Consider the following 25,121-nt stretch of genomic DNA (forward strand, 5'->3'; position numbering starts at 1 on the left):
GGCCAAGCAGGGGGACAAGCCTATGCTGGTTCCGTTTAAGGAGGAAGGTAGTTTCCAAGTGACTTCTTTTTCTTCTACCAATCTATTTTGAACTTTCATATGCTTTGAGGCTTTATCATACTACACGTACTGTATATTTTGGGACTGTGGGATTTGGAAGCAGGCAAGGAAGCAGCAAGCTACATTAAGCCAATAAAATGTGCTGCTGAGTAACATTATGAAGGCTGAATACTCACAGAGATTGGAAAAAACAAACAAAACAAAAAAACCAACCCCCCCCGCCCCGCAAACCATTTTTACCTCATTGTTACTATGTGATCGGGAAGAGCATCAAAGGTCCAGACAGGTTTCTATCACATCTTCCATCCTCTTTACTGCAATTTCCACTGTTTGTGGAAGTACTCTAAGCGAGTACTTCAACTTCAGTAATGCTTAAGGCAAACTGTTAATCTCTGTGGATTATCCCTATCTCCAGCCTATGGAACAATCAAACATTTATTAACTTTGGAAGAAGTTCCACTAACATTAACCAATCTTTCCAAACCAATCCTCAGTGAGCATTTTTGCCAAACATGCTAAAAGTGCAGAGAAAAAGAACCAAACTAAAAAGCAAAGAATTTTTCATAGTCATTTGAAGATCAGTTCCTTAGATATTCAGGTGAACAGATGAAGAAAATTAAATCACTGAGATTTTTGTTCCTGAACCAAAAATCTCCAGCCTGAGACAGACAAACAAAAAGATCTGAACATTCAAATAACCATGATCCCATAACGTGTGGGGAAAAAAGGGAATTCAGTATCACAACATCAGGATCATTCAGGTTAGAAAGGACCTCAGCTCTCTGGTCCAGCCTCTTGTTCTAAGAGTCAGTTTTAAGATCAGATCAGGTTGTTTAGGGCTTTATCCGGTGCAGTTTTGAAAATCACCAAGGACTACGACTGCATGACATCTAAAGCTAAGTAAAGCTCACACTGTTCCCTGCACCTTTAGGAAAACGGCAAAGAAATTTGAGAATGACACAGTCCACCATTCCTGAAAGAATGGCATCTTGAATATGTTGTTTTTTCTCGATTACAGAAAGAGATTAATTGTATTTTTTCTTATTAGACCTTAAATTCACTACAATACTTGGTTTATCATGGTGACATAGCTGGGACATCAAACGGAAGTCTGAACTCCAATTTCAGGGAAGATTTAAACAGTCAATTACTTACCCATGAATATCACTTATAGATCAACTTCTGCTAAGTGCCTCCTATATAAAAGGACTTAACAAATTTCTGTTTTCAAAGGAAATTTTGGCAATTCTATGCCAATCTTGGACAAAAGTTTTCCTCACGGAAAGTTTGAGCAGAAAAACTTTTTTTTTTCTCCATTGAGCTGAAAGATATCCACATTTTTTATTCATTCTCTATACTGGTTAGTAAAGCTAGAAAAAATCTGAAATTCTGATGGAAACATAGTTTTCAATAAGTAGTAGGCCTTGTATTAAACAAGGATGCTAAAGAAGTCTTGGTATGCAAAGTCTCAAAGTGAGAATAATAAATAAGCGATCAGAGTTATGTCTTAAACTGCAGATGTTTAGACACAAGAGTAAGGAACGGTGCCCAAAGGCATGAGAAACTGTAAGACAGAAGAGCTAGAGCCAAATCACCCTGGAGAGGACAGAAAAAGAACCCCTATAAAGATAAGTTAAAACAAAACTATTTTATAAATAAGAAGACTTTTTCCCCCTAACATATTTTGGAATAACAAAAGATAGACCGAATACTGAGCTAATTTTCCCCCACAATTCACTTTATCCTTTGCTTGAGGTCTGTAATAACTCTAGGTACCCTACTACTTATTAAGTGTTACAAATCACTTTACTTTTTTGGAAAGGTTATTTTTCAATAGTAAGGCAAACATTCTAGGATAGAAGGAACATTAATCTGCTAAAATTTCAAGGATATTTTTACAACCTTGCAGTTTTGTCTTACATGCCTGTACAAATGGTCCTTGAGGCTGAGCCTCTTTGGAAGTTGAGGCACTTGACCACCTCAGCATCTTTTAATTTTCAGAAGACATGTCTTAAGTTTCCTCCATGAAATACGAGCTTTGGTTTGACGCTTCAAAAACAGGAGTCTGCAACATTTCACTAAAATTTCTGTAACTCAGCTAGAGCATTATTAATCACTAGGAGAGAGACTCTAGGACTATGTGTGCATGTAGACAGGTACACACACTACACACTGCACACACATCCCACACCCTTTCCATACCTTACATGCTGTCCATTTGTGTCTGATCACAACAGCTCCCAAGTGCCTCATTCAGCCACACAGGCACAGCCTCTGCTGGCTGCCTGAACGAGCCCCTTGGCCTTGGTTTGTCCCACCAGTCTCTGCAGGGTGAATTCGCCCAGTTTCTGCCATTTCATTTGCCTCTCCTTTCTTGCATTGTATTTAGTCAATTATGTCTGTGCTTATTTGGTTAAGTTTTCTCACAGTTATGCAGCTTCCCCATTTTCTTATTTGCAATACTTCACATTTCTAATGATCCTTTTCCTACCCTTTTTAGGGTTCCCTTTCTAACCCTTTCTCCCAGCCTGCCACATAACCAACACACTCAGTTTCTCTCTGACACTCGGCCTCTGTTGCCTTCCTACAAATGCAACAGGTGAGATGAGCTGGACTGTCTTTCTCATGAGAAAGTATGGAAAGCAACAACAGAAGAGAGGAAAAATACCACTAACTTAAGCAAAACGTTTGTCTCTGTATTGCCTGGCTGTCCATATGAACGGGCAACTTTAAGTATCTGCACTGTAACGTTATTCAGGTGGTAAAACTTTATCTAAAGTGTCCTGCTACTAAAACCAGAATATTACCTGGAGCTAAACATACCAATGCTGGGAAATAGTTTGAGCATGCAGAGTTGAAATGGTGCAAAAGGAAGTATCTCAAAATGGTGCAAAAGGAAAGATCAAATGCTTTGCACAAAAGCTTTGGAATACAGCAACTACCAAAGTGTGCAGGAAACTGTCCTCTCAATCCCCACACAAAAGGGAACTGCAGCCGGGAAGCTGGCATGGAATGCTATGCTTCCAGGGACTGGCATGGATCCATGCTCATCAGGATTTTTTTTTTTTTTTTTAAGAGTTTTAAATATTTAGATATTTCAAATATTTAAAAATAACATACTTCTGAGTTACACTCACGTAGGAATTGGAAAATCAGATGAAACACGGGAGGATCCCATAATGAAATGGAGTGCCCGGTTCCAAATATTTATCCACGTAAGATTTTATGGAAAATGACAAGTTATCACCAACTGCCCCAGAATAACTGCTTACCAGAAACGCTACATCACAGGCTTGTTGTATCCACTGAGAACCTTTGAGACAATCAATGGAGATGCTAGATACCCAAGTGCCTTTGTTTGTTTGAGTTTCATGCAAAATGAGACCAGACTCTCCCAGGTGATGTGTGGAATATATAGTCTAGCCTAACAAATGGCAAAATGACCGAAACATTCTATGAATTATGTATTTCAAGAATGTTTATAGACATTCACACTCAAAGTTCTTAGTGCTACCTGAATCTAAGAGAAGAACAGAGAAAGTCACTGGGAAAATATATTTTGCTTGATAACTTTTACTGGTGAAACTGGAAATCATTGAGTTTGAAATCTTGTATATCTCATATGTTACCTGAGAGGTTTCCTAATGAAATTAAGAAGTGAATGCTAGCAGCACAATTAACACTGTGCCAAGTATGCTATGCATACAACTCTACACAAGGAAGTATCAACCCTAGCACCAAGCTTGCAAAAGGGCCTGAATCACTGCAGAAGGGAATCGGCTTGACATGAGTCTCTGAGCAAGGGGCATCTGAACTGTACGTGAAGAGAAAAGGCCAACAAATTCACTAAAAACATCCCAAATGGTTCTTCAACACGGTTTGGGCCTAAAATGTGGAAAGTTTGATGCACAGGCATCTGGAGTACACTAGTACTTCTAAAGTCTTAGCTGTAGTTTACTCTCACTGCCCAACTTTGCTTTGGTAATGAAAACACACCAAGATCGAAGGCCTGGAACACTGGCTGCCACAGTAAAACCATTAACAAAAAGAGGATTTCTCCAATGAAATACTAGCCATTTCAAAACAGCTTGTCCTGTTAAGTTCAAAAATTCAAAGACTTGCCTTCTCTAGATTGACATGTCTGGCGCCAGTCAACATCAGCCAGGTCTCATCTCCTCTTGGGCTTTTGCTTTGAGGAAAAGTCCTTCTAATATTCAGTCATGTAGGGATGCATCAGAAGACTAAAAGACATTGAATGTACCTGAAATCCTTACAGCATAAAGAAACACGCCCATAAAAAAACCTAGAGATTTAAATATTATATCTGCTTACAAGAAATACAGCATTAACATATGTGCATTTCTTGAATTTGCAGGGTCTTCCTCCCATACTGAAGGAAAACAATTGAAAAAAAATCTCACATAAAAAACAAGGGGAAAAGGATGGAACTAAAACATCGAGACTTTTTATTTTAAATTATCCCATGTGGAGTTCAATTGCACATCTGGAAAAGGTAACAGTTTTAAAAGCCAAATTTCTGTAGATTCAAAGACTAACAGTAATGTATATCTAGGAGTAAAGGAGTAAATGGGGGCATACATGTAAAAGATTTTGGCTATGTCAGGTGTGTTGAGACAGGCTCAAGGAACATGACTTAGTTCTGGTTCTCCGGTTCCTTTTAACTGGTGATTGCATCTCCTCTAAATTAGAGGATGTACTAGATGAGCAGGCAAGGGGACAAGCAAGCATGAGCAGGCAACTCTGGAGAGATCCCGCACCTTCATGTGGAAAGGTCAGGCTATACAGGATAGATTTAAACAACCAAAGCATCGAAATATTCCCCAAATATTTCTAAAACATTAGGGAGTATCTTATTCCCTAATGAACGCCATGGAGCAGAGTAGAAGGTAGGAAAGCAAGTCTTTAGGGCTTTTTCAGTAAGATTACCTGTTGAGGCATGTCTTTCATGACCTGCGCGCAGATGAAAACCGTATGATTTACCATGACTGGAGCGATTCCCGGCACAAGCGCTCTACTGCACCATCAGAAAGCAGCTCTCCACCACCAACCCTAAGAAAGCCAGGAAGCCTCAGCTTCCCCAAAAGACCTATTTAAACCAGGCAGCCTCTGAAGTCCTGGGAACGGACAGCTAACCTAGATTTCACAACTTTAAATTTGAAACTTGGAGTCCTCCCAAACACACATATTTACTGCTTTGTGTGGGGGACTGTTGAGAGGCAGAACAGTGGAGACTACAACTTTAAAAATATGTTTGTAACATCCTGGGCAATGATTTCACATTGTGAGGAGTTTAGAAATCATAGAATCGCTAATAATCTCAAAATGTTCTGAGTAATACATTAACCCAGCCCCAACACCCAGAGATTCAAGGCTGTATCACCAATTGCCTTAATTTCTGAGGAAAATAAAGGGACACCAAACTTCTGAAATAGTTCTGCTAAAATACAGGCAGCAGATGTAGCTAATGCTATTTAAAATATCAATACAAATGCTCTTACAGAAATGGAGGCTGTTTACAAGAGTCTTGGCATTAAGTTCATTGTTACTATTTGGACTAACGAACTGATACTGTTTTAAGTGTGATTATCAGAAATGTCTTTGAATTATACTGAAATGAAAACAATATATTTCTGTTCTATAGGTTATTTTTCATGCCTAGATATTTTAATGGCAACATTTATGTTTTAACAACAGTTTGACTCCTAACAGCGCATTTTAGTGACTCGACTCATCTTCATGCTTTTAAGATAGTAATACCACAAAAATCAACATAAGTAGACACTACTGGCATGGATTTCTGGCAATGTTTCTTTAGGATATTAAAAAAGGGCCTGATCGACTTGCAGGCACTTCAACATCAGAATTAAAATTATAAAAAAAAGGGGGGGGATTAAGAGGGATTAATATACGCCCCACGCCTCCCCCCCGACACCAATATACCTTAGAAAAGCACCGTAGCAGAAATAGCAGCGAAGCAACAAAACTCAGTGAAAAGCTTGGACAGCCAAGGGACTCAAAGGCAGGTTAAAGAAATAAGATCCAGAACTCAGGGCATTTGGAAAAAGTAATACAGGATGTCCTATTTTCATTAGGACACGGTGAGCCATTGTGGTTCTCATGCAACCCACATATACACGACTTTAACTAACAAAATTACTATGGTGAATATGTGAATTTCAGCAAAAAACTTTTAAAAATAACATGTAAATTACCCTTTCCAACTTGCTTTCCCAATTGTCCCTGGAAGATAAGCATAAAAGAGCTCCTTGGAACAGTTTAAACAATGGAAAATATTTCACCATATAATGGGAATAAATTGTATGGTTCATTCTGGGGCAAAGAAAAGCATCTATAATAATTCTATAGGATTTTATTATTTTCCTGCAAACTTCATCCAAGCTACCTTTAATGCTCTTTATAAAAACTGTTTTAAAAGCAGTCAATAGCACTGAAGTCTTTGGCCTTAATTTTAGATGACATTCCTAATTTATTCCTGAAAACTCAGTTGGAATAAGGTGATAGTGATGTTTTATTCCTGAGAGGTGTAACTAATTTATGAGCACACCTGACTTTCATAACTGAGCGTGCACAACCTGAGGACTATTACAATACACAAAGCAAAGTTCTGGATCCAAACCATATTGCAGATTCCCTTTAACTTCATGGCATCAATATTAAACAGGGTGTCTGAGACACAGGTTATAGAATCTGGAGACCAAATCATTTATTACTTTATTTGATCTAAACACTTTATGTGTAAAATGCAATGTATTTTTAATTAACTCCTACCACAATTCTAGTTTACAGGCCACTGAAGCTTTTCAATGGCAGCAGCAGAGAATTTATTGATATTAAATCAATAGTGATATTAAATAAGATGTTACAGGTCACTGTAACATGCAGAAGTGAAAAGCTGAAAATCAGTCTCCTGAAGCCATAAGCACTACACTCTAACAACTGAAAGCCTGTATTTCTCCCTCTGAGGAGGCTACTTAAGTTACTCATGCAGCTCCCTTAAGTCTTCTGATCAGTTAAATAATGCTGGGGACTCAAAACTAAATAAAAGTCCAACTCAAAATATTTTGCTGAAACATTTTCCCTCCATCCAACTGGCAAAGTTATTATTTTTCTTCTTTTTCTTCTCCTGATATCAGATAGCAGAAACTAAGAATGAATTGGTTCTGTTCAATGTTACAGAGAGGTGTGAAGATTTGATAACATTTGAAACTTCAGATGTGTATCACAGATATGCCATAGAAGTAGAAGCCAAATTATTCTTTACAGAGTTACTGTACAAAATTGCTGCACAAGACAAGAAATTGAACATAATTCTAGAGATTATATTCACAATGTTCACGTATGTAAGGTAATAGAAGAAACGAAATGTTCTGTTCTCTGTGGCCTAAATTAATGCTCTGTTCCTTCTGCCTTATAGAGGAAGGTAAGAATGGAGAAGCATGGGAATTTATTACAATCCTGACACTGGATTAAACTCTGCAAACCCCTTTACACAACTTAACAGAGTAGTTAGTACAGACATGGAGTAGGGAAAAAGATGTGTTTAGCACAGAAGGTATTTCTGCTGTAAAGAAACAAGCAAGCTAGTCCCAAATTTGAGTCCTTCCAGAATAATGCATTTAAGTGACAGACTAGCAATGTGCTTGCCAGCTCTTGCCAAGCACATATTACTATAATAATGCCTAGAAAGAACTTCTGATAGACAATCCTGATTGCCTAGTGGAGCCCAGTGTCTTTTCAGAGTGTTTTTTTGTTTGAAAGGAGTGCATTAGTAAAATCAGAGCTTAAAAATAAGAGAATCAGAGAGATGTAATTCATAAAACAGTGAAGAAGCCGCAAGCAGAACCAAAAAATACACATGTATCCCTGTTTTGAGAAAGCACTGAATGAGCTTGTACAACTAAATAAAAAATGGCATGTTTTATTATTGCACATCTTTGTTGCAGTTTCTCTGCAAGCCTATATCCCCCCACCGATCTCACAGCAGCCTGTAACATATCCTCCTACTAAATCCAATACCTTGGGCATCTTTTGCAAGAAAGGAATAATTGCCAAAAAGCTAATGTTATCACTCAAGATTGCAGAAAGAGAGAGAGAAAGCTCCTACATAGCCTGTGAAAAGGCACCAGAAGTTAGTTCGCAGATATTGGACAGAAATCTACTGAACTAAAGCTAGGATAACTTGCATGTACTATGCACGGTGTGATCAAGACCGAGTTGTTTTCTTTACCTAAATATTCTGCTTTTCTTAAGAGCTGAGAAACAGTTAACTAATTTGCCTCTTAATTCAGAATGAAAGGTACTCCCATGAAAAGAATGCATGAAGATGTGCGTTCTGAAGCAGAAGTGTTCACAAAGATTAAGCTATGGAAAAAGGAAGTGTATTCCTGATTTAGAAACAGTTGTTTCTACTAACATAATGAGTAGAAAAATATCCTTATATCCACCTCTACTATTTAGAGTTTAGGTGGACAGTAAATAGATTAAAGCCATGTTGAACTGCAGCCTGAATATAAAGCACCTGTAACAGCAGCTGAGCAAAAACTTCTTTGGAGGATTTAAGACAGGAATGTATTACAAAAAAATGGAGACAAGCTGATACATCTGTATCGTGTACACCTAATGAGGGAGGAAAAAAAAAAAAAAAAAAAAAGTAGCTTAGCCCCTCTTGAAATATCCCAATCAGTACTTTTGGTACACATACCTCGAAGAATTCTCTCCTCATGGCAACGTAGAAAGTCCCAGATTCTAACAGTGCCGTCGTCAGAGCATGTAGCAAATTTATTATCCGTGGGTGAGAAACTGTTACATGAAGACACACAGCAGGGGAAAGAAGTCAGCATTTAACAGATTATCTATGCTTCTCAGACAGGGCAAAATTATACTGTAAGGTGTTATACACTGAAGGAGGCATTGAACATAGGGACTTAAGTGAACACTGTGCCTGCCAACTGACACTTCATCATGAGACATGACTGTAAGCATAAGATTACTACAGTATTGTTCTCCCAGTCAAAGGAGGAAAAAAATTCCAGATTTTCTTTTCTTAGCACCTTCCTACCTACAATTGCACACGGTAGCACCTTTTCTGCAGGATGAAAAGCAACATCAATATGACTTGGTAACTGTCAGCCTAGTTTTTCATGTTTGGTAATACCATAAAAGTGACACTGTGTAGAAGCACAGGAGAACAGTTCTTAGGAATAAACTCCTCTTCAGCCACAGGTGCTTTGCAGCAGAGAAGCAAAAACAATGGAAAGCTGGTTATAGGAAAAGGCTAGTTGGATTAACTGTTGAAAAAAATACCTATATATAAAACAAGCGTACCATTTATGGTGGAGGAATTTAGAGAAATTCCCTCCTATTACCCGCCCCATCACCACCAGGAAAAGAATCCTACAGACACAGAAGTAGCTTCCAGATTGACGGATCAGTATCACTTGACGAAAGTCACTGGAAAAGCAAGGAGTTATTTAGCCATGTGATTAGGGCCAGAATATCTCCAGCAACTGACAGGCACCCACTTCCTTTCTGGTGCAGTGAAAGACCACATGAGAATCCCTTGAAATCCTAGATCTTTATGATCAGGAAAGGGCTTAAATGGTAGCGGAATTCAGCGTATGGGCATGATGGAGAGCAACTGAATCCAAATGCAGTCACTTCTTATATAAACCAAACTGTCAGGAAATACTGCACCCTACCAAAGAAAAACAGTGACCTTAGAGAAGGTGTTTTTGTGGCAGTGAACCTTTACCACCAAGGGCCAGCACCTGAACCCGAAGAAACACTGCTTTAGCTTTATTTTGGGTCTGCAGCTTCTCTTCAGGCTTACTTTAAAAACATATCTTCTCTTTCCATATCTCACTAAAGATTATGTGCAGCTTTGCTTTAGAAACCTCTTCCATTTACATACTACTGATAGTATCACTTTAGATTCCATTTTCAATATAAAGTAGACATTTGCACAACTGAGGCATAAACACTGAACCAAGAGAATGTCCTACAGTCTTCTTTTCAATAGTCTGCTTACAGTTTCAAGCTTGAAGAACCCATTCATTATTAACATTATACTTCTGCATGTGGCAATCTGCGTGGGTATTTAGTATTACTGGAAGTCTTGGCTTCACCAAGCCAAGCAGTTCTTCACTTTATTTAGCGTTTTATTATTTTGTGAGAACTATGCAGGTGTTTTATTTCTGAAGGCTTTATATTTTATTCAGTTAGATTATTAAAGACTGAATTCTTTATTTGGAATGAAATTGTCGTCTTACACAGTGCGTATAAAAAGGAATAACTGATACACATCGTCACCATATAAAAATGAAAAGAATACCAGTGCAAAATGCGGCAGACAAATACATCTCTAACATATTGCAGAGGCGGATACTGGGACAATACTAATTCAGAAAGGTGCCAGCAAAACGGTGAGAATGTGGAAACAAAAGAGAGTACTGTGTTTATGTGGTGCAGGAAGTATCCCAGAATCTGACAGAACCCATGCATTCCTGCACCCAGAATACACTTAGAGAACAGTCTAATCATGGCAATAGGTACTACAGAAAATGGTATATTTTGTATAAACCTGGCCTCTCTAATCGCCTCCTTATGTGCCTGGAACATCTTGACGTTGTTCATGTTGGACTGCCAGTATTTCACATATCCCCCGTGGTCTGCTGTCAGCATCCACATATCATTGTGTGACCAAGTCATAGCCCTTACAGGGCTGTCGTGAGCCTGTGAAGTTAGAAACAGAACTTCTAGCAAACACATTCAAATACTATCTGACTCACACGAACACAAAAGTCAGAAAAAGTTCCTACTTAACAGCTGTAACAAATAAATGAATATAATGATGATCTAGTTAGATTTGAAAAGTTCTTGTGGGGAAAAAACATCTTCTTACTATGTATAGGGTTTTCTTCTAAATAAGAGACTAGTATTTGCATTTCTGTTTCTAAGGGGTATTTTATTATTAATTTTATATTCCTATGTCCTTGAAAACAGTTAGTATATGGATATGGAATGAGAAGCACTAAACGAATTGTCTATAGCCTCAATACGCCGTAGGATCAGAACAGACCAAAAAATAAAAAAGCCTCTCAGACTCCTCTTACTGCACTTAAGTCACCAACAATGATGAGCAGATGAAGATGTAGGCCTCAAACATGCTCTGTGATCATGAAAAAATAAGCTGAAACCTTGCTAGATAAATTTACCTGTAATATCGTTTCAAAGTTGAAAGTCAGTCCATTCCACAAGGTGAACTCTCCACTAGATGCCCCAGTAACCAAGCGCCTCCCTTCAGGAGTCCACTGCAAAAGAAAAATTGAATTAAACTGAGAAGGTAATAGCTAAATATTTCTTCATAATCCTCTACGTAAATCATAAGCTTCTTTCAGGGTATCTGAAAAAAGATATTTATTAAATGATTTTCTAGTGGATGTAAAATGGAAGGAAAAATAATAATAACCTTGCCAGAGGGCTTTTGACTTTTCTAACAAGTGAGAAGGCAAGCCCACTATAAAAGCAGTAAAAAAAAATCTAGTCACCTAGAAGAAACAGCTTATTGGCATCAATCCATTTTTAGCATACAGTAGCCAGATTAAACACAACACTGTTGACATCACGGAAAATGCTACAAGAGTCAAAGAGCACAGAAACCAATTCTTTTCTGCAAGTTGAAACACATTAGCAGAAAAATATTCTGAAAGACTTTGATTAAAATATGGGAAATGCAACTGTTTTGTACTCAGACCTCATGATTTTTCTAAAACCCTTCCTAAAAAGACAAGGAAGAGAATTTACAATATTCCACACAATACTTTCATTTGGCAATAGCTTTTACCAACACCTTTTTTCTTTAAATTAAGGAATTTCACACTTAACTGATAAAATACAAGGCAATGCAACTAAGCAAACCAACACAATACTCACCCTGACAACAAATACGGGGCACTTCACTTTGTTCGTAGATGTCCGAACAAATTTTGTTGTTACAGCATTCATAGGGTTGTTCAACATTCCTATAGGGGGGACCAACTACAAGAGAAGAAACAACAGGTATAGTAGCAATATTTCTAAACAAAAGTTGCAAGAAAAACATACCCTCTGAGGACCTATTTCTTGAAATTCAAGTTTTTAACCTGCAAAAATATACTGCCAGGAATTCACCCATAATAGTATTCAAAAGCCTACATGATTTACCATCTCAAGCATCCAGAACCAGCATCTTCAAGTACAACTAGCCTATAAATATTTAGCAAGCTAAATAAGTACATTGTTAAAGTCAAAAAAAATTAACAGCCTTTCCCATTTCAGGCACTTTGCAGGGACAGGCACCAACAGACCAAGAGAACATAAGGCGAGGACATTCTTCATATCTTTGAGACCTCTTGTGGACAAAAAGAGAACTTCCACTGCCGGGCAGAACCCATCCTGTTTCCAGACAGTTTTATCTACAGAACTTTACCCAGAAGTTAAAAAAAAAAAAAAAAAAAAAATTTACTTACATCGTTATAATACCCTGCATCCGGCTGGATTGCTCGCATATCTCGCTGGTCTCTCTGCCATACTCTATTCTGGAAAGAAGAAAACAACTCCTGGTTCAAGCCATGACCATACTTCATTGTTCTCAAACAACAAAAAAAGCAAACATATAGACAGTCTGCTCAGAAAATCCCAAATACACTCCACAGATTTTAGAACGAGTTCAGTTAAAAACTTTTGGTCTCAAGAAACCAGCAGAATTTCTATGGTCTAAACAGAAGGCTGAAGATCCCCCCTGCTAATATGAGCCAAAAAGCAAGCTTCTATGGTTGAAGCATCAAGTAAAGATTACATTTTTTTCCAGTTTGAGTGCACTGTTGTCAACCAAGGAATAGAAAACATACAGGAGAATTTAACAGATTGAGGGTAACAGTAAATTCTACCTTTTTAAACATATTTGACTAGAAGCTTGGCTAAATTCAGGATGAAATCTTAGCTTCACGCTAAATCTATTTTAGCTTCATTTTGAATTTCTTACGCCAAAGAGACTAACAGATAAACATTATTCTCATTTTTTTAGAATCACATCAAATCAGCTCAAAGGTACAGCAGTGGGTACTGAAGTTGAATTCCGATGGATCTTAAGTTTTTATAAGTGTTCAAAATCTAGAGGCAGAGGAGTGCTTGGGGATTGTTTGTGTGTTTAAGTAAACACAGTTTAGAGGTTACTTATTTCTGCCAAAGTAAAAAGGCCCTGAACTACTAAAGCAGGTCTGCTACTGCTGGAATCTTTGGCATTGCTAAGATAAAAACAGGTTGTGAATATTGAAACAAGCTTTTCTCCTAGAAACATTTTTTCAACAAAATTTCAATAAAGTTATTCTGTAGCTATTATCTGCGTGGAAACGGATCTTCAGAGACGAGAGAGGATAATTGTCGGTGTTACTTAGTAAAAGGATGAGACAACAGATTTTATGGTGCCCATTGGAGGGGATTGTTTCACATTTTGGTTATTTTCTATTACAAAGCAATAAAACTATATTATTTTCACGGGGCTTATATATCCAGTCAGAAGTCAGAAACCATACAAGACACTCCACTGCCCGCACAGGCAGATGAATTTGCAGCACACCTACAGAATCACTTGTGTGTATATGCAGTGCTATTTGGAAGTACCAAATACCACACTGCACTCAACTTACAAGCACTTGACACTTTTCAGAAAATGCAGTAGGTTTCCCAAAATCCCAAGCTTCCTTGTGTACGTGTGAAAAGGGGAACACCCAATTTCAGGACAGAAAACAAACAAAAAAATGCAAACAAAACCAAAATGTCATCTTACCTCCAAATATTTAATTACAGAGGGATTGTAGTCTATGGTTTTCCGGTTCACGGCTTTTCTCATCCGCTTTCCATCGAAAGTAAGCTGTTGCATTGCTTGCTGCTGTGCAAAATCGGGTCTTTTGTAGAACAGCTGCCGAGGCGCCTGGTGCTGGAACCTCGGCATGTGGAAAAAACGGGGTGGGGAGCCAATTTCTGTGGCCATGGCTGTCCTGCTCCTGAAAGGCTGCAAAAGGTTGAACAGTAGGTTACTAATGCAATAACAACAAGCAGCCCGTATTAATCCTGCCATTAGCTAACATCTACAAGAATAAACTACTTCCAAATAAACAGTGGATTAAGAAGTCAGGTTTGCGATTTCTTTCTGAAGAGTTGTTTTTCTTCCCCCTCACCTATCCTTGAGCCGAAAGTTCAGTACCAAGAGGAATTTGGCTTTCAAATACATCACCCATGAGGTGCCCATTACCATCCCTCAACTTCTCTTTTGCCCTGATGAAGTTGCAATGTCCTCAATAATAATAGTATAAGAAAAAGCAAGAAACATTAAGCCCCTTCAACAGAATATGGTATTTTAGATTCAATATACAATAGGAGACACATACATATCACTTGCAAATTAAGTCATAACTAGGTACAAGAGGTCACCTACACAAATACACCAGTTCCTTTTCAAAAATGTAATTAACAAGAAAAAATATTTAATGGCTGCCCCCAAATCATATTTGGGTATCTAATAACATAGTTACACTTTGTTTACGTAATTGTAACAGATCATGTTCTGCCTTCAGGCACACTTGCAACTATTTGTGCTAAGAGTACATAAATATTTTAAAAGAGTACATAAAAGAGTACATAAAGAGTACATAAATATTTTAAAATATTTTAAAATATTTTAAATATTTTAAATCTATCCTCTTCATGATTTCATAAATATAACTGAATTTCCCCTCAAGATATTACAAAAATATTATGAAAAAAATACGTTTCTGTGGGGTAGAGTTATTGGAGAAAGATATTTTTGTTTCTTTTGTCAGGTCTGTACAAACCCTGAGTAATAAAATCATAGCAAACTTCCCACATTTAAAAATTCCAGTATAAACTCTTCTTAAAGTAAACTTTAAATTCAGACTAAGCACTGCCATACGACATACTCTAAAACAATGAAAGTTTCCCCAGTTGTAGTATGGTAAAAAAACACCACCAACAAAAAAACACCAAAATAAACTAACAATGGCATCAAGAGAACGCTGAAAAATCCTGTTCTGCATAAAGACTGAAGTTAATGGTAAGTGGCTAAAATATTTACACAGTCATGTTACATTTATTAAACAGAATGAAAATAAAATTGGAACAACATAAAAAAGAGGTGAAATCATTTGCTTGTAAATGCAAAAAGATACTCTCGTCACATTCCTAGTGTCCTCAGTTTGAAAGAGTGGGAAAGTTACTTCATTTGACAGACTTAAACCTGCTTTTTTTTGAGCTGCATAACTGAAAAATGCTGCTTCTTTTTTAACATTGAGATAAAGCTAAGAAATGCTCAGCAAGAAAAAGGGTTTAAAGGTACTTTATAATTGCAAGGGGCAGGTTGTCCTTCAAACATCAGTTTGTCGTCACAGGGAAGATATTAACCTGCTCAGGGCTTTGCAAACCTAGAAAATGCACGTTCCTTCCCACTGTTAACCCAGCATATTGCAGAAGCTTCACTGTAAGTGAAGTGACAGTCTTCCACACCCAGCTGTTAGCTAGATATTTTCTAATAAATAATAATAAAAAAGACCAAAAAAGCCTGAAAGTTGCTCAATTCCAGGTGCTCTAGTAAGGTCTACCTCCAAATGCTGCCCCAAATGCCACTGAAATGGCCCAAAACAAGGGCAGGCTGCCAAAGCAGCCCTAGCACCAAACCCTAGCCCTAGTTCTGCACAGGAGACCTACAGGTTATACCAGCCTTTCCAAATGTTCCCTCTCAAACATAAAATGAAAAGGCAATAATGGTTTTATAACATGAGATAGAAGCTTCCACTAAAATGAGAAAATAGATATTAAACCTGTAACAGTAGTATTTTTACATGGTTCTAAAGCTGAAGCTGTGCTCCAAAAATTGCCATTTTTCCCAGCACTAATTTCCCTCAGGTCTAAGATACAAACGCCCCCATTCCTACCACTACCACACTGAAGAGGAAAAAAAGAGACTTTTTTTCATATTCACTTTTCTTTCATATGCAATGTGAAAAATAGATTTCAAGAAGCAGCGACACATTTGCAGGCAAAAAATATAATCTAGGACTGCTGAAAGTATTTTGAGTGGTCAAGAGAGCTTTGCAAAAGAGCTTTATATGAATTCTTTCTGGAGGAGTGCTCCAAAGCAATAAGTGATTTAATATTTACTCGCATCTGTCAGACCAATAACAAATATTTCAAGAAGATCTTTCAAGGACTAATATAGTTAACTACAATGTTAGCTACAATATGAATCAATTCAGATTGGGCATCCCCCAAACCAGGGCAAACAGCCTCTAGCTTGTATCTGGACGAATGTCATACACTTGCCATGCAGCATCATCAGCAACAACTGCTGGTTAAAAGTTGAAAAGCATCAGCATGTTAACTACACATACACACCCCCCTTCTCCCTCCCAGCAGAAGCGTAGATGGATATGGGCAAGATATTAGAGGACTAGAAAGAACAAAAGGATTGGTTCTTTTGATGCTCTCAGCTGTTTCATCAACTTTGGCAATTGCTACCTCTGTTGCAAACAGCTTCCCACTTGCAGTAGGAAACAGTCTTCAAAAAAGATTTCTGCCCAGGATCATTTTTATCTAATAATGCCTCAAAGACTGTGCTTTTATCCATATCACACCCTTACACCTGAATCATCACTGAGTACTTTGTGTGTATGCACGTACAGACACAGAAATCTCTAAACAGAGAGCTTCCAGAGGCAAGTGTATACCAGGAAACCTCTTCTTCATCAGATGAAACTGGAAAATTTATTTCCAAGAACATGTTCTCTGTTCAAATATACCATTGGTTAACCTTTAACTTTCAGTGTCCTATCTAGTCTTTTGCTAAGATAAATCAATGCTTCAGCATACTCTCCTTTAGCTCTTTTATATCACTTAAAAACTGTTTCAGATTTGCGGGTAAAATTCCTATTACATTGGTAGAATAACTAAAACCAAGTAAACAAATATCAGAGAAAAATACATAATCCAGAGCAGTAATGTACTTTTTTTAAGCAAAAGACCAAGTTTCTTCTACTTTGAGTTAATAAATAAGGGTATAAACGGAAGACTCCACGGTGCCTTGATGCACAGGATTAGAAGCAACAGAGAGATTTTCACAGACAGGCAAAGCACAGGGAAGGTCACACTTTATCTGGATGGTAATTTTACCAACTATTATATGCTTTTAGTTGTAAGAATTTTCATCACACCTTAAACTATGGAATTGATTTTTACAGGTCATTCATTCAGGTCTCCCCATCTTTCAGAGCAGACACGTGACTTCGCAGAGGTGACTGTCCATCCGCCCATTTTCTGCCCTACAAATACTCTTTCAAATCTGATGGGCTTATCCAGATTTGGGGATACATAAATAAAGCCTTTCATTAATTCACTGGGCAAAGACATGGTTGTCCATAAGAACAAAAATATTAGTAATCAGACCTATCTTTCAGTTAATATGATGAGACTAGGGAAAAAAAATCAGTTTGAGGAGTAAATGGAGGCATACCTGACATGAAACTAAAGGGAAGAGTATGAACAGATGGACAAAAGAGACAAAGCAGAAAAAACAGACGAAGAGTGGGAGTTATCATACAAAGGAAAAAAGTATTCAAAGAACTAGTCAAGAAGTCAAGAAAGAATGAGTGAGAAGCCTGACAAATAGGTACAGGTAAGAGCCAAGCACAGGAAAAAAAAGAAAAAGGAAAGCTTAAGAGTTGAATCTGGGAGAGACCTGGGCAAAAACAGCAGTGTAGAAGAGAGAACTTGGAGCTCATGCCAGAACCCAAGATGTTCATCCCTGTAGGATCCCTGTATCCTACTACCAACAAATGTCTGTGAAACAAAGCGTGCCCTTTACTCATTCCTATCATTTATTCATTCCTATGCACTCCACAAAGGATGGCAAGTTTACTAATACTAACGAGTATTCAGATAGCATTTGTACAACATATCTGAAAACAAAAAAGTTGGTGATGACCTTATATGGGGCATAGCACATTGTCAAGAAATAGATGGATTTTTAAGATCAGTTCTAAAAAACTAGGAAAGTCGCACAATATTATATCAGTATAAAAAGTCATCATGTACTTAGTGTACTCGAAGATTACAATAATATGTGCATTTAATTGCATAGTATTAATGTTATTTCTCCTTCTTATTTGGCTATCACTGGCTTTTAAATACCAAGACTAAACCTGCAAAAAAATTTGACAATTAAAAGACTTTAATTTTGCAACCTAAAATCATGGAACCAAATCGATTCACAGATAACTTCACCAGATTAGGACAGAACAAATCAGGCTGCTAAATCAAAAGCATCCATTTACACATGCCGCCTTAGTAAACTAAGGAGAAAAAAAACATGCCTTTTATCAGTTAGTTCTCACGCATATTCTAATACTAGAAGAAAAAAACTAATGCATAATCTCGTCACATTTTCATGTGGTTTATACAGAAAGTTTTATCATTAACAAAGTGCAGTAACTGACAACTAAAACTGGTTTGCTGATTTTAGCAGGGAGTTACTTTTCACTGAAAGGAGCTTGGGTGAAGTGCAGCGAGTAATAATCTGTACATGTCAGAAAAACATGTTTCCCAGCAGCTAAACAGAAGCCTTTCTCCAGGGAACCACCAGCAGACAGTGATTTAGCCAACCCTATGCCTGCTCCCCCCATTATAGCAGAACATGCGACATTTTAAGACACAATTCATTAAAATAACTATAAAGGACAAAGCAGGTAATAAAAAAGTCCCTGGCAGCAACTGTATATTGCTAAAACCCATCTTAGAAATTTTAACAAAGTATAGGAAAGCTTTAAAGCAATATATAACAGAAAGTGAAAATTAACGGTAATTATTTGGACTGCAATAGCACATACAATTTCAAATATGGATCAGGCCCTTCAATGCAAGGAACACCATGACAGAGTAGGAAGCTCAGCTCCCCGAGGCAGGGGGAAAACACAAGCAAAGACATAATGCAGCCTGGCACAGCAGTCTGCTGGTATCTCAGCAATGCCAGCTTTCTTTGCCAAGACAAACCACCTTCACTTGTACAGGGTACTGCTACTGAACAATTCCTTTTTCAGTAGCATTTCTTCAAATTCAGTCATCTCTGCATGTGGTTAAGGTACCTAACTTACATATTATGGTGTTTGTAAGCACACCTAAATCAACATGCTTGCTCTGAAAAAAACAGTGTGTCCAATTTATTGTTACTCCCTTTCCTCTCATATCAAGTTTCAATACTGGGTTCCAGCATGGTGGTGGATTTGTTATTTTCTGTTTGCCTTTTTTCCTTCAATTTTGTAACCTAACATCACGGAACCAAATCAATACACAGATAATTTCACCAGTTCACAATACAAGAAATTAGGCTTTGTTTTGATTCTTCCCAATCCTTTGGAAGACTCCCTATCTCTGCTCTGGAGAACAGCAATCTCCATACCTTTCCCTGCTTTTTCCCTTTCCTAAAAGACTCACATTATTTGGGGGAAAATTCTTTCTAGATCTCAACATCCACCCTTTTTCCTGATCTAGGAATCTTTTTTTCTCCCCAGTATTAGAGAATTTTATGGTAGGATATACTCCAGAAGCAAATGTGCTGTTTCTGTCCTCTTCAGTAATATTTTTTCATGCTTTAGAAAACAGAAGAAGAAATATGCATTTACACCAACCATTTACCTTACATAGGTATAGCTGTAACATGACTTAATGGCTAAGAAGCATGGATTACTTGCTTACACTTCCAGAAGTTTCTTGAAAGGATGAAATCACCAGGTAGGGTACACAGAAAAATGGTTTGCATAAGTGAAGAATTGCTTTTCTTTAGAAAGTGATCTTCCTGATATTCTAAATTACTAGAACTAGACATTCCAAATTCTTCCTTTAAAGATTAAAAAAGCCTTAGTAAAAGATTAGTTTTGAATCAGTGTTTCACTACTCCATTTGCTGAAACAGATATGATTTATAATTACTAGTATGCTAAGAAATGCTGGAGAGAAAAAAAAACACTCAAAATCATAATTTAACTGAAGTAGTCTACAGTATTTTTCTAAGTCTCAGATTTTATACAGATAAAGCTGCTTTGTCAAGAGTAAAATGGCTAAAGCTAGAAAAATACAATCCAGAAAAAGTATTGTGGATATTTACATTTCCCTACCAGATTGATGAACTTCCCACAAGTTATAAAGACAGATAACAACCATTTTAAGAAGAAACTCAAAACCAGTAACCAAAATACACTCTTATCTTCGAGGTCACTCTGTGACCTGTCTTGTCTTTGAACTGCTTAGCAGAACACAATCTTACTTTTGGTAAAAACAGCACATACCACATAAGGAACATCTGAATTAGTAAGCAAGATGCAATAATGGAGAGCAAGATGCCCCACTCAGCCCTGGCCATGAAATTTCATATACTTTGTAAAAAATGACTAAAAGCCTACAATAGTAGAAGAAAAAAAGGCATAAAATTTATGTCCCTTGAGTATTCAAAAATTCCAGTCCCACTGCAATGGAAGAAAAGACGACCCTGCAATAAAATGTAATTTTCTATATGTTCATTTGCAGATCGCAGAGAGTCTTCTGGAAGGTATGCAGACAGCAGAATATTGAGTTTAAACCTAAGATTGTACTTCTGCCTGAGTAGACCCCTTAATTATCCACATATGCTGGCGGTCTATAGAAAACACCAAATTACAAAGCTAGAGACCAAAATATTCACAGTACTGCTTTTAAGCAACGTCACTGCTCTCTACAATAAACAAATGTCTCCCTAGGACTCTACAACTTTTAAACATACTCTTAATACACACTAGTAATCATTCTTTACTGTATTATATTTGTAAACAAATCTTTCTCAAAATAGGTACAAAATTCTGACCATGTAAAGCAAGGGGAAAAAAGTTCAACAGCTTCCTTGAAACCCATCATTCTATTATGATATGAAATGTCAAATGAAAATGTTATTGACAACTTCTTCCTCAAAAAATATGGAAACAGCTATTTAAAATAGACATTGACCAGGTCAAAATAAACTAGTCTGATGAAAAGGCTCAACAACTTCTTCCTTCTGGAGACACATCAGGGATTTTTGTTTCAGACACAGCTCTGAATCTACTACACTGACACGGCCAAACGCCTGAAAAAGTAAAACCCAAATTCCTCCTCTTTCAGTTCTTTACTTGCATATTCTCAGCTCACCATGCAGTTTAAACCTTTTTGTTTTTAAATGCAACCCAAACATGTACACAGAAATGATAGTGGAATCTGAAAATACAAAATACTCTACATTTCTAACATATCTACCAGAAAAAAATCTTCACCGTACAATGTTCAAGACCTGGTAAATTTTGATTCTTTTAATGTAGCTTTTTGTATTCAAAAGTATTGTTTTCTTCAAGAGAAGCAGTAACACCTAACAGTCAAAAGACTACCCACATCTCGGAAGTTTCACATACAATCATGCTAAGTGCAGTACATTCTGAAACAGCATACAAAACCTACATAAAGAAAATTTAAAACAAAGACATCTAAAGTACAAAGGGAAGGTAGGTTATCAAGGAATAAAGTCAGACTAAAAGGCTCATGTTACAAAGCCCAGGAGACAACCTTGAACAGCTGAGTCTCCTATCCTGCATATAAAATACACTTACATTTAAGCCCTTTCCTCAAATTTTGCATTCTTATCAATAAATACCTGCTCAAGAAACGGGACGCAAAGTGAAAATCTGACAGATAAGATACCACAGGAACATCTCACTTCATGCTCAAAATAAGGCCCTAACTCAGTCCAAAAGAGACATATCACAGGAGATAAGTACTTATAATTGTTATTTTTTATATATATATATATATATATATATATACACACACACACACAACACACACACACTTTAATGCACAAGACTCAAGAGACAGAGCCTGTTTCACCATTTTGGCTTCACCACTGCTTCCAGAAGTAGGTATAATGGCTAGCACCATTCCTTTTTGTAGCCCACCAAAGGCAAAGGAGTGTTTGTGCAGCAGGTTGAAGTGGTCGCACGTCAAAACAAACTTGGAAGCAACCAATTATAATATGAGGATGTTTGCCAGGCTGCACTTAAAAATCAAACAGAAGATGCACAGAATTTGGTTGGCTGCTACGATTTCAGTGTTATCCATTTGATAGTTTTGCTTTAAATTAAAATTTACTTACAATGCCTTGTCATTAACTAAGAACACTAAAACAGCATCTTTTTTCCTCCCTAAATTACCGATACATTCCTTCAACTTGATGCTTGCTTGACATTCATTAAGAGCTGCATCTAGATCATAACCCAGGCTGTTTTTAATAACTGCAATTCATCCAAGCTGCCTGAAGCACTGCTTTCTTGCTGAGATTCACAAAGCGGCTGGTGGCCCATTTCTTGAACATATCAAGATCCCTCCTGACTACAACAGCACGTCCCGTATGTAAATCCCAACACACTCAGGCTGCCGTCATCTTTTCTTCTCATCTCACACATGACTGAACTGGAAGTTTAGGGGATTCTAGACACAAATTATGATTTAGGTGCCATATGGAACCATCCTGCTTGTGTTTGCCTATACCCAGCTGCCAACAGGGGACAACTTCACAGCTGCCCTCACTCAAACAGCAAAGGAAGAGAAAACAAACAAAGCAAAAGGCATGAAACAAAAGGAAATCTTAGGGGAACTTTATTAGCAGTGTTGGAAAAATGCAGTCCAGAACTCAAAGCTCTATGAAGGGAAACACAGCAATCAGCAACTTTGATTCAGAAATAACTGCCACGATAAAGAGAAACAACAAGTTCATGGCTATCGTAGAATTTAAAGACAACTTCAGCCTGTTCACAGTGTGAAACAAAAACACGTATTTTAGCACATCACATCAAAGTTGAGCAACTCACAATTGCAACTTTAACACTGACAAGAAAATACCAAAGCCCTTTTAGTACAATTAGCTGTTACTAACAGATAACATTTGTTTTAACTTTATCTTTCATAAATCTTATCTGTGGAATGCTTAAACGTATTCATTACTCTTGCAAGTTTTATGTAAAAGCAAATGCTGAAAGCATCATAAAAGGAACAGAATTGAGAAAAATCTTTACTACGTGACTGAAAGAATGTTCTTTTTCCTTAGTGTTCCATGGACTATTCTTTGGACAAAGCTGCACTGTTAGTCGTACCAATTTCTCAGCCAAATAAAAGCAGAAGAGTAGTTTTGAGTTTCCATTGCTAAGAAACTGAAGACAAGAAGGGGCGTAAGAGGAAGAGAAACAGCACTATCATATGTACTCATATGAAAAAGGTGCCTTTATATAGGAACTGAAAAGTATACAAAAGACCAAGAAAAAAAATTATGATTAAGAAACTAAAGATCAGTTGCTTTTCAGTAGTTATTGACAGCATTCTAAAGATTATTTTCTACTTCTTTCTCCAGAAAGGTTATTTTTCTTTAGCAGACAGTTTTCAAAAGGATATATATATATTTTATTTAATAGCTGTTTTCATGTTCAAAGCAATTTCCACATTTCCACCCATTTCTGCATGCTAATTCACGCACAAAAGCAGAGACTTTGAGAGTTCAAGAGCTCTGCCCATTGTGTTCTTCACAGGTCAAGGTTATTCACATGCAGGCAATATGAGAAAAGAAGATTCTAACACTGCTACAAACACACTGCAAAATAAACACTGAAGAGCATATCACATCTGCAGTATTTTTCTGGCAAACATCCCCCCAAAAAATTAAGTGTTTTTGATCCTTCTTTGATAAAAATATGCTGTAAAAGACACAAACATTTATCCAACATGGAAGTGCTTGTTTCTTCCTCCCAAACCAAAACCTAAGACTTGCATACAATGAAATTAGCAGGTATGCTTATAGAGAAACTGCAAATTAATACCCAGAGCTGCTGCACCCAGACACAGCGAAAGAGACACCCTTATGCAATGGTAGAAGGGCTGGAGAGAAAGATTCAAACTTTATTAAACCATACAATGCCACTAAATGACCCTTATGGATCCTGCTAAAGAAACTCACACCATACTTCTTATATCAACCCCTTTTTAATGGGGTTGCACAAAATACTTATTCAAGTAAGGCCTTTGCAACAGGCCCTACAGATGCCCTTTAGGTTTTTCTTGGCCTGGACACCACCACTTGCTCCCAGTGCCAGAGTTTTCAACTGCAGCACACTGCTAGCTATACCTATACACCGCTCTTTTCTGACTGTGTAGCAAATGCTGGTGCTAGCACTTGACTCGAGACCAAATACGTCACCTTCTCTTGTGACATAGATTGTAGAAAGGTGGTGAGGGGATAAAAAAAATATAAAGGAACCCGCATTAATCATTAATATCTCAAGAGCAATAAAAGCACAACACTCCAGCCAGTGCATTTTCAAACTGCAAGGCAGGGTCACTCTCTGCTCCCATGAACCTCTTTAAACTTTGTCTCTTTCAGTGTGAATTTAAAGACAAGCACAATGATGATTTATGAATTCTTAGTTACTGGGAGAATCAGAGAAGTTAAAGATACCAAACCCAGTAATTGAGTGAGGGAAAGAGTGAAAGGAAACAACACTTTATTTTGATCAAATAAAATTCTGACAGTGACATTTTCTGAATAAAGGCAGAATTCAAATCTGCGGTGTCCCAACACATGCTCCATTTCAGATTCAAAAGTCTAGCCTACATCAGCTTTGCCACCATTTGACATGGAAAATGACTGCAAAACTCTTCTATTCACAAGCTAGGTATGGAGGGTTAAAAAAATGTTTCAACAAGCTTCTGATAATAAACAAAATGTGCTAACAATTGTTTTAACCTCAGTGTTTCACAGCGCTTTTGTTTAAGAACAGCTTTGTTAAGCTACAGTTCTTGCAGGACATTTCTTTAAAACGTGATTATTTTAGAACACAGCCAACATGGATATTCTATAAAAAGGGATTTTAAATA

At 37.3% G+C, this 25,121-nt stretch overlaps 1 protein-coding gene across 1 annotated transcript in view; it reads right to left on the reverse strand.

Moving 5' to 3' along the window:
* WDR33 (WD repeat domain 33) overlaps positions 1-25,121 on the reverse strand; it is a 62,861-nt gene that overhangs the window by 31,797 nt on the left and 5,943 nt on the right. Inside the window, exons 2-7 of the mRNA XM_088538095.1 lie at positions 13,928-14,152; positions 12,609-12,677; positions 12,034-12,138; positions 11,316-11,411; positions 10,682-10,833; positions 8,804-8,901 (exon numbers count right to left, since the gene is read on the reverse strand). Coding sequence (XP_088394221.1) covers positions 8,804-8,901; positions 10,682-10,833; positions 11,316-11,411; positions 12,034-12,138; positions 12,609-12,677; positions 13,928-14,131 — 724 coding nt within the window. The 5' untranslated portion in view covers positions 14,132-14,152. The remainder of the gene's footprint in view (positions 1-8,803; positions 8,902-10,681; positions 10,834-11,315; positions 11,412-12,033; positions 12,139-12,608; positions 12,678-13,927; positions 14,153-25,121) is intronic.

This window comes from Tinamus guttatus, unplaced genomic scaffold (assembly GCF_059628265.1).
Source record: "Tinamus guttatus ecotype Peru unplaced genomic scaffold, ASM5962826v1 Tinamus_guttatus_pri_ptg000927l, whole genome shotgun sequence".
In the NCBI taxonomy this organism is placed as follows: Eukaryota; Metazoa; Chordata; class Aves; order Tinamiformes; family Tinamidae; genus Tinamus; species Tinamus guttatus.